This window comes from Ambystoma mexicanum, chromosome 2p (assembly GCF_040938575.1).
Source record: "Ambystoma mexicanum isolate Mex_15411 chromosome 2p, UKY_AmexF1_1, whole genome shotgun sequence".
NCBI classification, from domain to species: Eukaryota; Metazoa; Chordata; class Amphibia; order Caudata; family Ambystomatidae; genus Ambystoma; species Ambystoma mexicanum.
Genome location: NC_090923.1, coordinates 64,623,721 through 64,638,069, shown reverse-complemented (window position 1 = coordinate 64,638,069; position 14,349 = coordinate 64,623,721). Strand labels below are relative to the sequence as shown.

General features: G+C 44.4%; 1 protein-coding gene across 1 annotated transcript in view; it reads left to right on the top strand.

Annotated features, from left to right (window-relative positions):
* The window catches only part of LOC138565827 (uncharacterized), a 235,520-nt gene that overhangs the window by 164,280 nt on the left and 56,891 nt on the right, over positions 1–14,349 (top strand). Inside the window, exon 5 of the mRNA XM_069643009.1 lies at positions 1,365–1,424. Coding sequence (XP_069499110.1) covers positions 1,365–1,424 — 60 coding nt within the window. The remainder of the gene's footprint in view (positions 1–1,364; positions 1,425–14,349) is intronic.

Below are 14,349 nucleotides of genomic sequence, written 5' to 3'. Positions count from 1 at the left end.
CCCTCCCTTTCCGTGAAGGCCGCCAATACTAACAAGCTGTCGAAAACCCCGCGGACGCTATTGCGTTTCCAGGCAACCGCTTGAGCCCACAAACAATGGCTGTGGGGCAGTCGTGCTCCATTAAGGCCTGCTTCGCTTTTGAAGGCCCAGGAGCTGCTATTGTCTGCATTCAAAAGACATCATATGGCGGCTCAGACACGGGGCGTGGTCCCCCACACAGCCTAGTTCAAATTGTGTCTGGGCAGCCCCGGTCCAGAATTTTCTAGAAAGAGAATGAGGGTTGGGGCGGGGTGCGTGGGAGGTCATTAAGCTTTCCAAACCTGTCTATGGTTGTGAATCATCGTCTGAGGATGCCTGCTGTGATTCCCGCATATAGCCCCGTGCCAGGTGTGTAAAGCTGCACCCAGTTCTAGCTTCTTAGACAACACCACTGTGCACGTCTGTACCTGCAGGCCCACGCTATACTGTTACAGGGAACAGCGAAACTACACAGCCCAGAATGCAAAGTGGTTTTAGTTACTGTCTTCAGGCTCGGTAGAGGGATATTGTTTAGGACTCATTAATAGGGAAATTATAGTACTGTGTGCAACATCTCTAGGGTGACCAGACGTCCAGGTATTTGGTGCCCTGTCCCCCTTACAAAAGATAATGTTCCCATTGGAAATTTCTGTGGTTTCGGTGTTTTGTAGGTCTTCATAGCTGGCAGTGAAGAAATGCTGCATTTTACAACTTAAGATAGTGTTAGTTTGTGATAAATTAATTATAATATGTGTTTATTCCACCAGTAACACTTAAACACCCTTCTCCTCCAAACGCTGCTGACATGTAGTGCCTTGACAGCCACTTTCAAGAAGGAGTCCCACTTTTATGTTAGTTGCCCTGTCCTGGTATTTTACTTTTTAAATCTGGTCACGCTAAACATCTCACACCATTATGGGACTGGTCTGTGCATGGGAGCCGTACACACTACTATTCCCTATGCCACTCAAACTCAGTTCAATCGTAGTTGCCAACATGACCCATTCCAATCTGTAGGTGTTTCTCCATTCCTGTTTTTTTTGCATTCTGGGACTTGTAGTTCCCTTTCCCATTATAAAACTTGCACTACAAATCCCAGAATGCAAAGAAAACCCCCAGACTAGATAAGCACCTACAGATTGGAATGGGTCATGTTGGTAACCATGCTTTTGGTCTTGCTTTTCACATTATAAAGCCAGCACGGCATTGCTCGAATGACGTGGGGGCATGTACGATGGTAATAGTGAGTCAAAAAGATTTTGATCAATAATCAATTACCCAGCATGCGTTGCAAGTCTGTTTGAAGTCCTAAATGAATGAACTGCTTTGTTTCCCGCCTCCCCCAGATATCACCAGGACTGGCAGCGTCCTTTCTATGGCTCCGTGGCGGAGAAGGAGGAGTACAGGTGAGATTTAAAGAGGCAGACGCATGGTGCCATTGAAAGACTAACACGCAGGATGCTCGGATACAAGCCGCATGTAAAATGTGTAAAATGGATTACCGCAAGCTTATGATAATAATACGTGATTTATTTTATTAAAGTTTCATAATGTGCCATTGTACCACAGCATTGCTTCAAAGCACAAGGGAGGATGTTGATCTGAGTGGAGAGCTCTCATGTATCCTGTTGCCATGCGTGAGAAAGCCCTCCAGTCCTCTCTTTTTTCATTTGGACTTTTAGTTTTTTTCTTTCCCATTTGAAACATAGGAGCACTACAAATCCCAGACTTCCAAGCAAAACCAGGGGTGGATTCACTTCTTTCGCTTGGGAGCTGTCCCAGTGGGGAGGAGGGTTAGGTCAGGGAGCTGGAAGAGACAGGGCGAAACATGGGCAGTGCATTTAAACTGTCAAAAGTAATCTCCCTCATACCAATCTCATCAAGAGAGGCACTGTTTAAATTTGGGATTCATTGATAAATCTTCATGGAATCAAAGAGAGGATCTTTGGATCATTACCCGGGGTTCAAAGGAGGAGAGTGCAACACCCATTGGGGAAACTGTGGCAGGAGTTATTGATGGAAAGTGTTTATTGATTATAGCCAGGAACTATTTATTTATTTTAAACTGTTTTTATTAGCATTTATAATGTATACTATACCAGGAGAAGGGTGGCAAATCAGACCCTAGAGTGACAGACAAATTAAAACTTTGGAAATCCGTGTTGGAACTGAGTCAGGAGAAGGGAGTCATTCTCCTGGCATCCCAGTATGAATGCTAAGTCTTTAGCGTTGGAAGGTCAAAACCTTGAGCTAATAAGGAGAAGGGAGTCCTCCTCCTGAATAGTAGTCAGTGATGTTCTGTTAGTGGTGATAGGGCCAGGTCAGGAGTTTAGACGGACCACAGATATATTAGTTGAACAGACATTCTGGCTAGACTGACCTGAGATTATTGTCTATTAAGTCAGGCAATACCTCTAGAGTTAGGAATAGTAAGGTCTTCTTTTCTTATAAATAAATCTCACTTTGAATCATGCCACCGCTGAGTGAGACTCCTGCTTCTGGAGCATTGCCACGAAGGGAGTAGTTCCATGACCAAAGAGAAGACTGTTGCCCACTCCAAGCAGTTTCATGCAGTGCATTTAAAGAAAATGTTGCGTTTTAAAGTAAGTGATAACAAGCAGCTAGGGTCTTGCTTATCCATTCTAAATTCAGCATCGAGAAATGCTACCATAAACTGTTCCCTGTCAATTAATAACTATGAAGTGACATACAAATCTATTGTAAAAAAAAGAAGTGTGTGAAACACTAGGTATGACTTTTATTAAGTGCTCCTCAAGTGGTGGCTGGAATTCTCTTCTGGGCTGTATCTAGTGGCAGGCATAGTGACGTCTCAACTAAGTTATTACGTCTGAGAAGTGATTGTCTTTTTCTTTTTACAGTACAGTAGTGTAAGGGTGTCCCTAATTACAGTCACACCAGAATAAATACACCCCTCTAGGGAAATAAGGCAAAAAGGCGATCTTGTAAGGATAACAAGTTTAATCAAAATGAGGATGGTAGCAAAGGACTCTCCTGCCTGAACGGTCTTCTCTTGTCCCTCTTCTGTTCCTTCCTGCCAAAGTGGTTTCAGGCAGGGGTTTTCATAGGCCTGTCTTACCATGGTGATGTCACTGGCGCTGGATCATGACTTCAGCCAAATCCGTCCTTCTTCCATAATGGGGATCCTCCAAAGCCTTCTTCCTTCGCTGTCAGCGGGTTTTTCATGTCATGCTGTTCTACATTTTGCTAGCTGTGCAAAAACACACTGCAGCTCTGCAGACTTTTACAAACCGTGAGTCCTAGCCCAAGGAAAAGCTAAACATTTTTATGTACACACAATTTTCATTAACTCTATCCATATTTCACTCATCCTGCTCACGTTCTGTCTGGGTCCTGTAGTCTCATCCACACTTTACTCTTCTAATTTATCCCATTCTGCATTTTGACGCACAGGACATGTGATTCCTATTTTTAATCTGCATGGACCCTTAACGGACAGTGGACACTTAGTGAGTCACTTCGCACTGGCCATAGTGACGGACATCGCACACTAAGCCTGCGGTCTATTTTGAATCCCACAAGCCACATTCTTTCTGGGAAGGAGGGGGAGTTGGACTCATCTACAGCAATAGCCAAGCTTTTAAGTGCTTGTCTGTGTATGTGATTATGTTTGCATGAGAGAGCCTTCCCAGTGCCCCTCTCTACCCTGGTCCATTATAGCGCCTTAAAGAGGCCTTGCCTAACTCTAATGTGCTTAGAGGTTCGGGAGGACCCTGGTTCCTGCCCAACAGTAGTGATGTCAGAACTAGAACTTAATAGCGTTATGTACATGTTTTTATATGGATATTGCAGACTGGCATGCGTTCGAGGGGCTTCACTGGTTGGTAGCCGGCTAAGGGCCAAAGGCAAAGGGCAGATCCCTTGGGGGAGGTTCCAGGCCTTTCGCCTTTCGCCCATGGACACTCTTGGCATAGCACCCTACAGCAACATCTAAAGTAAGGTGGTACGGGCAATGAGCACAGCCGTTACTGTGATCAATTACAACCCTACCACTTCTTTGCTACCTTCAAATCAAAACATTGTGTACATTAAGCTGAACTCCTTAGATAGCCTGATAGGTGTATTTTGATGGACAGATGTTGGGTAGTTCTTCCAGCATTTATGGGGCGGCATTGGGTCACACATACATTTATTTGGGGGACAGGAAAAGTGTTGGGCTTATATGTGTTTTGGGGGCAGGATTAGTGTTCATTTAGATGTATTTTGGGGGCAGGAAATGGATTGCACTTAGATGTATTTTGGGGGTGGAAAATGTGTTGGACTTAGATGGGTGCCTAGAGCACTCACTCACACGGTCAAGCTGATCAAACAGTAGCATCAATAACAAAGCTCCATCCAAGCTTCAAGATATGTATAAACACACCACTTCAGTGGACATCTGCCTCAGGCATGGCTACCCTCACTCTCGCACCAGCACACTGTGACGACCTATGACAAATTTGGTTGAGCTGGGCACATACCGTTTTTACCCCATTTACCAGATTAGACCTTAATCCCTCTGCCATCAGAATACTTACAGGACCTATGACAACATTCAGTCCAGCTGGACACACAGAGTCTCATGCACTCTCATACCCCTCCACATGCCTGATCTCTTGGGTCACTTACTGGAGCTTTGCCAACTGTAAGGAACTCACGGTGGGAACACTAGAGACAGACACAAATGATCATGATTCAAGAGTGTTTATTTAAACATATGCAGGTTGGGAACATGCCTATGCGTCTCTATCCAGCTTGGCTGTCAGCAAAGGAGGCACCTGGGTACTGTGGACATCTGCTGCAACACACACTGGCTATTGTTCGTGGTCTTACGATTCCTTCTTTTGAGGCTTCACAGGTCTCCGTTGATAAGGGCAAGCTCACTTCTCCCCTTGGTATCCTTTCGACTCACACCGTCTTTCTCCTCCTCTTGAACTGCCGTGCTGAGTTAGCACTCACGTCATGTGATCTGCCTTGCTCGTAGTGTGCTGTTGTGCTCCACCTTTTATCCCTGTGGGGAACAGAAAGGGCTTATGGGTTTGTGTGATTCTGGTCAATTGCCCGACTTTGCCTGACCCTTGCATTGGGACATGTCAGGTAAATGGCTCTGGTGTTAGTCTGTTGTCTTTTGTGTGGTGCGAAACTGTTCGTGTGAAAAAGGGGTGGGGGCAGTGGTTTGGAATATCCTAATTGGTAGGATGGGGAAGAGGTGTTCTAAGAAGAGGGATACTGTGTCTCACCCATTGTGTCCCACTCCCACTCCCCAAGGAGCCCCCATCCAGGTGATCCTCCCTCACTGGTCCACCCCCAGGAACTGAATCCAAACGCGAGGGCCGTGTCTTGGCCACCTGCATGACAGATCCCCAGGGACTAGATAGGGAGACACCTTCAGGTTTCTCACATGCCCTTCCCCTGTGCGGGGTGGATATATCTGTTCTTTGTCTAGGTTTCCATTTGTTCAGACCTCGCAGAGCACAGGGATGAGAGACATGCATAGACTCTCGCATATCCCATTCGTTGGTGTTAGTTGGTTTGTGTAGGGGTCTTGAGGTTTAATTGGTCTTTCTACAGAAGCCTATCAACTGGGTTTTAAGGGTTGTTGTCGGTTTCACAAATTCTGCACTCTCCCAGTTCCATGCTGGAGAACCCTGGGAGTAATATTCTGCTTGCCAGCTATTTTTGGGTATAAAATCTCTGAATGGGGGTGGGATTTCCTGTAAGAGATTTGAGAAGGTAGGGATGTCTCAACCCAGCATAACTTCTTCGGGATCCCAGGAATTATTGTTGATAATATTTCACCCCAGATGTTAATATGTACAGGTATTTTGGGGTATATCTCCATGTACACAGGTGATTCTAACTAGGGCGGCCTTTTCTAGGTCCTTGGCTGACACTAAATCGGCTCGGATAGCTGTTTGCTTACTACCCGAGTCGATCAAGGCCTTTACTGATCTTCCGTTTATCAAAGCCTTCTCATATATAAACTCTGTAGAGGTCTGGCACAAACAGATACTAAAGGGGTCCAATTCCTGCTCGGGTTCATCCCATTCCTCTCCCTTTCGGCAGCCTATTTCCATAGGTTCATCCCTTAAGTTATTTGGGCAATATCGAGTCACATGTCCTGTTTCTCTACAGGAAAAACCAATAGGAGGAGATGGTCTACTCCCCTTTACTTCCTCCTTTTTACTTTCCTCTTTGGCTTTGGGGTCAATCCTCTTAACATCTACTCTTTCTCGTGGCTGCCCTTCTTCATTGTGGTATGATCCCCGGGTCTCTCTATTCCATGAGGTGGAGGGCGATGGATCGGTCTATGATCCTTCCGTTCCTTCCAACGTTGGGCCCAATGGAAGTGTTTAGCTGCGTCTGAGTGGTTTTGCACAGTTTTGATGGTCTTAGCCAGGGTAGGCTGAATTAACTGTACCACAGCTTTTGTAGAAAAGGGGCAAAGGAGTTTATAAACTGTGCCAGGGTGATCATTTTTGTGAACTTTTCTAGAGATCTATCATTGATCCGTATGGCTACTGTATTTTTAACCTGTTCTCCTGCATTTCATTTTATAGACCATAATTTCTGTTGATAAAAAATTGCAGGTTTGCCCCACTCTTTTCTACAGCCCCTCTCTGATGGATAGAAAGGTGGCCCCTTGAACCGGATTCAGTAGTTGATATGAGGTTTGTAGTTAATCTTTCAACAGAGTGCCCAAACAACATCTTTTAAGGTTCTTTTCCACCCCAGTTGCACTGCTTGACGTTCAAAGTTTAGGAACAAATTTCCTAAGTCTTCCCCATCCAGATACAGTGGAAGCACCCCCTGTGGTAGTTGGGGTCTTGCTTGGAAATCAGTCAGTTTAGCCACATTTTCTTGGAGCCTCAACTCTGCTTCCATCTGATTGGGCGCTAACTGGGCAATGACTTTGGCTAGATCTGCCATTTCTTCTGGGGGTGTAAGGGTCCCTTCTGTGGATGGTTCAGAATCCAAGCAAAAGCATGCCTCAATCCCATCGGATAGAGTTTCAAAATCTTTAATGTGAATCTGCCAAAGGAACAAACTTCAATAAACTAACCTCCAACCCTGACGGCCCTGCTACGGGTGGGGATGATGTAAAAGAAAAAAACGGTTCACAGGGAGGGCCTTAGGGCGCTGGGTCTAACAAAAGACAAAAATGGGATCGAACCTTCAATACTATTCGATCCCACTGCGGTATGCTGTAGTGTGAGAGAGGAAGGTGTTGAGTATAATACTTGGATCTTAAAAAATAAATCTTGTTGGCCAGTCGGGATATGCAATTGTGAGAACACCTCCTTGAGTGTGGATACACGGTCAGAGTCGAGAAGTTCAACAATACGGTTTTCCCCCATTGGTGGTACCACAATTATCAGCATGGGTTTCAATTTTTATTAGTTGAGTCATATCCCAATCCTGACACCATATATAAGGAACTCATGGTGGCAACAGTAAAGACAGACACAAATGATCACGATTCAAGCGTGTTTATTTCACCAATATGCAGGTTGGGAAAACGCCTAATCTAAACCGAAATCTAAAATGGGAGCAAACATCGACCATCAAACGAAAAATAAGGCAGTCCTCATGGCTTCTTGTCAAAGTAAAAAGGCCAACATTTAAAAATAATTATTGCCAAATCCTTACAACTAATTTTAGAAAGAGTGTGGGATAGGATTTTCAATAAAGAAAGAAGTGTTCACAAAAAATAAGTCAGAATGTGTTTGCCAGGGGTCTCCCTTCGCCACGTTTGGAGCATGGGACAAGGTGGGTCTGCTGAGCACAGCACCCACTCGAGCTTCCCCACCACGAGCCAACTGTTTGTTCCAGATATCAGGTTCTTCGATGGTTAAACGCTCTTTGCAATAAAAAGTCTCTTGCCTTCGAGGGCCTGATATTCTCAGCAAACAAACCAACACAAAGTTCTGTTCCATGTATGGCTTTGGGTGAGCACTTCACCCCTGGGTCTCCCTCTTCTGCGTGCAGACCCCTCACAGTCTCATTCGACAACTCAATTAAACAGTTCCTTATTACTTGTACCTTGGGGGATGATTTTCCACCCCTGGATCTCCGTCATTTGGGTTCGGAACCCTTTTCAATTGTCAGCCTCCCTCCTTCGGGTTCACTACGGCTTGTCTTTCGGGTTCTCCCTCTTTCGGGCTCGGATCCCAGTGTCAACAGGGACAATCCACTTCCTTTCCACTCCTGGTCTTGCAATGCTTCCTGATGAACAAATCTTTAAACATTTCTTTTAGGCTTTGCCTCTTTTGTTACCTTACCTCTGCAGGGTTCACTCTTATCAACTTTTGTAAAACAGTTTTTTTCTTGTCTCCCTGTTCATGGAACCTTTGACTCTTACACTCACGAGTCTTAAGGTCTCTTCAAACAATTCACTATGGACTTCCCTCCGCCGGGTTAATTCCTGTCAACACATTGTTCATGGGACGTCCTATTTTACCCGTTCTTGTTTGCATCCCTTTTGCCGGATTGTCAAGAGACAGACAGATATACATGCAGAGAGGTCAGGCAAGGAGACGTAGATCTCAAAGAGGAAATAGAGGAAACCAAAGGAGGAGATAAGTTGTCTAAGAGAGGAGTGGAGGTGTAAATAGTAGGGGGACAAAGACAAAGCCCTGGGAACTCCAACCAGTTGGTAGGTTGAATTAGAGAGAGAGTGAAGGATTCATGCGAGAGGAAGGATAACAACCAGACTAGCACTGTGTCTTGGGTCCCAGGGACAGCAAGAGGTTGAAGTAGGGAGGAGTGGTACACAGTTCCGAAGGTGTCCAAATAATTATAAAAGATTAGGATGGACGACAATTTTCAGAAGAGAGAAGCTTAGAGATGTGGGTATGGGTTGATTGTGTAGAGGGACGACTGCAAAATCTTGATTGGAGTTTGTCTTGGAGGTAGTTGGACAAGTCTTTTGAGGATTTTAGAATAGTGGGGAGGAGAGATAAATGCTGGCAGTCGGCAGGGCTATTGGGGTTAGTCAAGGAAAGGGTAGGAGAGTTGCAATCTTAAAGCAGACTAGGAAGTTTGCAGAGGGTAAGGAAGATGATGCAGGTGAATGGTGCAAGCTCTTTAATAACCATTTGCCAGGCACGTGGATCAGCGGGGGTGAAGGAGTAGAGGGCAAAGATTAGGCACCAGCCGTAGTCTAGTTGTCTGAGCACGAGGTTAGAGATCAGTTTTAGCTGAGTGGCCGGGGAAGCACGGGCTGGTCACCCTTATATGGATAACATTCATCCTGGTTGCAGTGGTGGTAATAAACTGCTTGAGTCTTATTACGTGAACAAAGAGAATCCCATTAACATCCAACCTGTGATCCAGCGGTAATACTGCCAGACTGGTGGGTGCTAAGGCTATTACAGTCGGGCGGTGTCACAGCCGGGCTACCGGCCAATTCGTGATGAGGCCCTTAGTATTTTTGGCTGCTCCATCCTACAAAACAGGAATGGCTGAGTTAGACATGAAAAAGATCTCTGACCTGTCCTCTCATCTAGGAAATGATCAACATTTAAAGCATACCCATGGGGCACAAGATTGGTCATGGTTGGAAGCAGCCATTAAGATGGTTTCTAACATCGAACGGGCCTGTTTCAAACCTAACATTCAGCCTTTATCGAAAAGGTCCAAACATTCTAGACGTAAGGCCTTGTCAGAACAAGGGCTTTGCTATTTGAATTGTTTGACAGCTTAAAAGTCCATACTACAGGCCCACAAAAATTATGTTAACACTCTTAAAATAGAAATGTACATAAACAATCACCAAACTGTTCTAAAACAACTAATGCGTAATAATGTAGGTCAGTTTTGGCCCACCATTAACAGGAAAAGGGGTGTGGTCAGCCCTTGTATGGACTGTCCAATTACTGAACAGGCTTGGGTAGATTTTTATCAAGTGACGTATGATATGCCTGAAGGTTTCTCTGGGTACAACCGTGTGACCAAAGGTCCAGCCATTCCTGTTCCTTGTATGTGGACTGAGGAAGACATTTCTTGGGCCATAACGAGAACAAAGGTCTCGCAGGCCCCGATGGTCATAAAAGGTATTCCCAATATATGATCTCCTTTTTTAAAACACTTTTTGCTTTAGTCTTTGAGACCCATAAATTACCCTGGACCTGGACTGAATCTACTATTATACATGTATTCAAAAAAGGTGTTTCTAGTAAATCAGGCAACTACAGGCCAATAGCTTTACTTTTCATCTTTATTGCTCAAGCATCTTGATGTCTCTCTTAATCGGTTCAGCATCATTACACCTTATCAGGTGGGGTTCATACCCAAAATGTGGACTGCACTTAATGATGGTGCATTTACAAGCCTCAGTAAACAGAAGTCGAGCTGGAACCATCTACATGCTTCAATCAATATTTCTAGAGCTGCCACGGGGGTGGTCATTTAAAATTGCCCTAGATCGCCTTTGCAAATTACCTTGTTCTTTTTGAAAAGACAGCTTTGAGTTTACAAATGAAGCTTGACTTGTTTTTTTTAACTACACTTATGTAACAATTTACTGGCCAAAAATCACATTTTATTTATTTTTTCTACTAAGCGAAAACCTAAAACTATGTACTAGGTTCTTGGCGATCATAGATTGGACAGAGTGTTTTCTTTGAGATACCTTGCCTACAATCTTACCAACAGTTGTTCTCTAGGTACGTTGAAGACCCTCTTGAAGGATAAGGCGTGACCCTTTGTATCCCAATTGAAACGACTCTATCGTCAACTACGTAAATTCACTATTTTACCAATATTAAGATTGTACACAACCAAGATCTAATCAGACTTGCTTTATGGTCTTGACGTGACCTTGGTAGATCTAGGTCCCTACTTAAATGCTCTACAGGGCCAGATTTGGAAAAAGACTTTGGTTTTTTTTCAAAAAAATTAATTGGATTTATAAACTTAGTTGGTTTTAGCAATGTTGTTATCTACTGGAAATTCTTGTTTTTAATTAGGAAAATGTTTGTTTGTAAATGTTTTTATTCTTGCTTCATTTTGTATGCAAACTACATCACAATAAAACAACAATAAAAAAACAGGCTTTCATTAAATTGCAGAAACTGCTTAAAACGTTCCTCTTTCTTGCCCTGAGGATCTTCTGAGGCTGTTTAGCCCTCTCTTGCAGGCCTTTATCTCCTCCCTCTTCCTTTCAGTGCCAGGATACCCCCGGGTGATACCGCGCGTTACAAGTTTCCCTAACATAACATAACGTAACAGTGAGGAATCGTTTCAGAGCACATACAAAATGAATGGGGTGCCGATGAGCAAGGGAGAGATTGTAAAAATAGGTCCCGCCGATAAAGAGCAGTAGCCACTCCTGGAAGCCTCATGGTTAATAGACTGAGATTCCCTGACGAGAACCCTGAAGCATTGAGGAGGTGGATCATGGCCCTGGTGAAGATGACGGGGAAAGCAATGAGATAGACTAAAGTATGTTGGGAGTTGTGTTTCTAGTGTAGCACTCAGCTTCGATGGGGGCCAGCTTGCACTAGGCAAGTTAAAATCACACAGCTTTTCATTCTTCGGAGGTCGATACATTGAGTACCATTAAATTTGGCAATAACATCCATCATTGCATGGTTTCGAAGCAGAAGGAATCTGGCATAACGCAATACACAAAAAACAGGTGCTGCAATCAAACAGTCGAATAGTGTGGGTGCAGGTTTAGGGATAGATTTAGCAGTCAGTGCCTAGAATCGGGTGTGTTGCTAGGTCTGGAAAAGATACAGGGCTATGCTAATGTCGGGACTCGGGGCTAGGTAGTCTTTTGGTGGTAGGCCCTGAGCTTCTTTCCGGGGCTACAACTAAAAGACCCTGGGTTATAGGTCCACCAGCCACCCCCTAGCAACACCTCTACTTAGAATCAGGGCATGCGCTAAGACACGGGTTAGGGATGCAGTAAGTGTTGGGGTAAGGGACAGCTCTATTGGAAAGTCTGAGTTTAGCTTGGGGGATTGTTAGGATAAATGTACAATGCTGATTGGGATATGTGGCATATGCCCCTAAGAAAATCAGAATTAAAGGGTAGTGTGGTTGTCCAAACCTGCTTTAAAAAACCATCAGGAAAAAAATATCAGTGAATGCAATTCGAACAAAATTCTTGACCAATGAGAATGTGCTCCACAAAATCACTCTTTGAATGATAGATCCGGGATCATCTCCAGGTCATGGACGAAGAGAGGGAATGTGTCCAGGAGCACGAGACAATGGCGGAATGGGTAAAAGGACGTTTTCGGGCATGACTAACTACTTGACCAATGCATGCCACAATAAGGTGGCAGGAGCTCCTCATTGGACCAGGGCTTATTTTGCCTTTCGTGTGCTTTAGTTGTAGCTATTAGGTTGCACTGTAACGTTCCCTATAAACTGAAAATATTGGCTTGGGAAGTGTATATAAGAGAGAGATTGGATGTTAGGGGGGCACAACGCCTGTGGGTGTCAGATGGCTTTTTACCCACGCATTTACTGCTCATGGCCATGCTACCCTATGCCCATTTCCACCCACGCCCTGCTCCTCCCCACCAAAAACACTCTGCCACCTGGATCTCTTTGAGCTTGCTCTGTGCTTTTAAGGGGATGCCAAAGTTATTTCTAAGCAGTGTTCTGTTGATGTATATGCCACATACGCAGGATCTGCCAGGACGCCAACGTCGTATGCCAAGTTCAGCCTCAATTGCCCCAGCTATGCAATCACTGCTTGATGGCCACCCACCTGCCCTGTGTAAGTCATAGTGCGGGTGCTGTCCTCCGTGTACCAGAAGCCGCACACGGCCTCAAAGACCTCAGTAGATTCAGACATGCTGATTCAATGCACACTTCCTTCAGTAAATGCACATGGGGTTCTCAGTCTTGTGGCCTCATTCTATGCCAAGAAAATGAGCACAAGTCGCATTGCCCCTGCACCCACAATTCACACTAGCACTTGCAAATCTTGTCTCCCCTATCCCCTCAAACAGACTGCGACCCAACTATACTTAGGCACTATATTTTCCGACTCCAAGCTAATTATCCCACAAACCCCTTCCCTAACCAGCCCGAGGCAATCACGTTTATTTATTTATTTTATTTTTATAGCGCCCCAACCCAGAGGTTTCACGGCACTTGAACCGTGTTTCGGCTCATCTCTCTTTTTATATATACGCTTGGTCAAATCAAGCAAAATCTGGGGAAACCCATGGAAATTCTAAAATCAAAGATTTACGAGTTAATTATCTGATGAAAATTGTGTAAAAAGTCCTTTTATGTGACTTACTGCACAATAAAAAATTGTCCAGAATCAAGTTTGTCTGAACTGCCCCATCTAGTACTTACACATACATCAACAAACTTTTAATCATAGTACTCGAGACATGATGTTGGCAAGTACAGTTGGGGAAGTCACGGCGCTGCGGATGGCCTGCACTGGGCCACGAGGCATGCAATCTGCGTAGTGAGCAGTGGCGTCCCTAGAAATCAGTATTAGGGGGGAGCAAATCATAGGGCAACAATAAAACATGGTGGGGTGGTGGCCCGCCAAATTAGGGTGAACAGGCCAAACTGGTTTAAGTATACCTATATTTTACCAATCTGGTTAAAAAAACGTGTCATTACGCATGCTCAGAGTAGGTTTAATGCAACGGATGTTAATATACATCCTAATAAGTTAACTCATGTTCAACAGTTGCAAAAATGCCCTTGCAGCCTACAAGAGACTGCATTCTTTTACTTCAAGCAGACATCACTCCCAGCACAGCTTCAAACAATGTGTAGTTTGAGGCGGTATTTAGCAGAAGAGATATCACTTCCGGTTAAGCTTTAAATAACAGCTAGTCAAAAATAGTAAGAGAGATCCTCATACCTCAGTTTCAAATGCTAGTCAAGGACAGTCTGTTTAACACATGAAACATAGGGTCCAATAAACACACACTGCAAAAAATCCAAACCTTGCAGAACAATGCCCTCAGAGCCGCACTAGGATCCCAAGAAGAGAGCACATATCAGACATCAGAAGACAATCTAACTGGCTCTCTACAGCGGACAAAATGAAACTTAAAACAGTATCACTAACATTCAAAAGTATCAATGACTTAGCCCCCAAAAACCTAACAGAAAGATTCAAAAGACGAACTTCTAATAGACCCACCCGAGAAGCTTACACCAACCAGCTAGTTGTACCCCCATTTAAATTGAGCACAGCCGGAGGCAACAGCTTCCCTGTCAAAGCGGCTCAGCTGTGGAACTCCCTCCCACCTTCCTTAAGGTCTGACCAATTCTATCCACACTTCAGACTCAACTGCATTAAATGGCTGAAAGAAAATG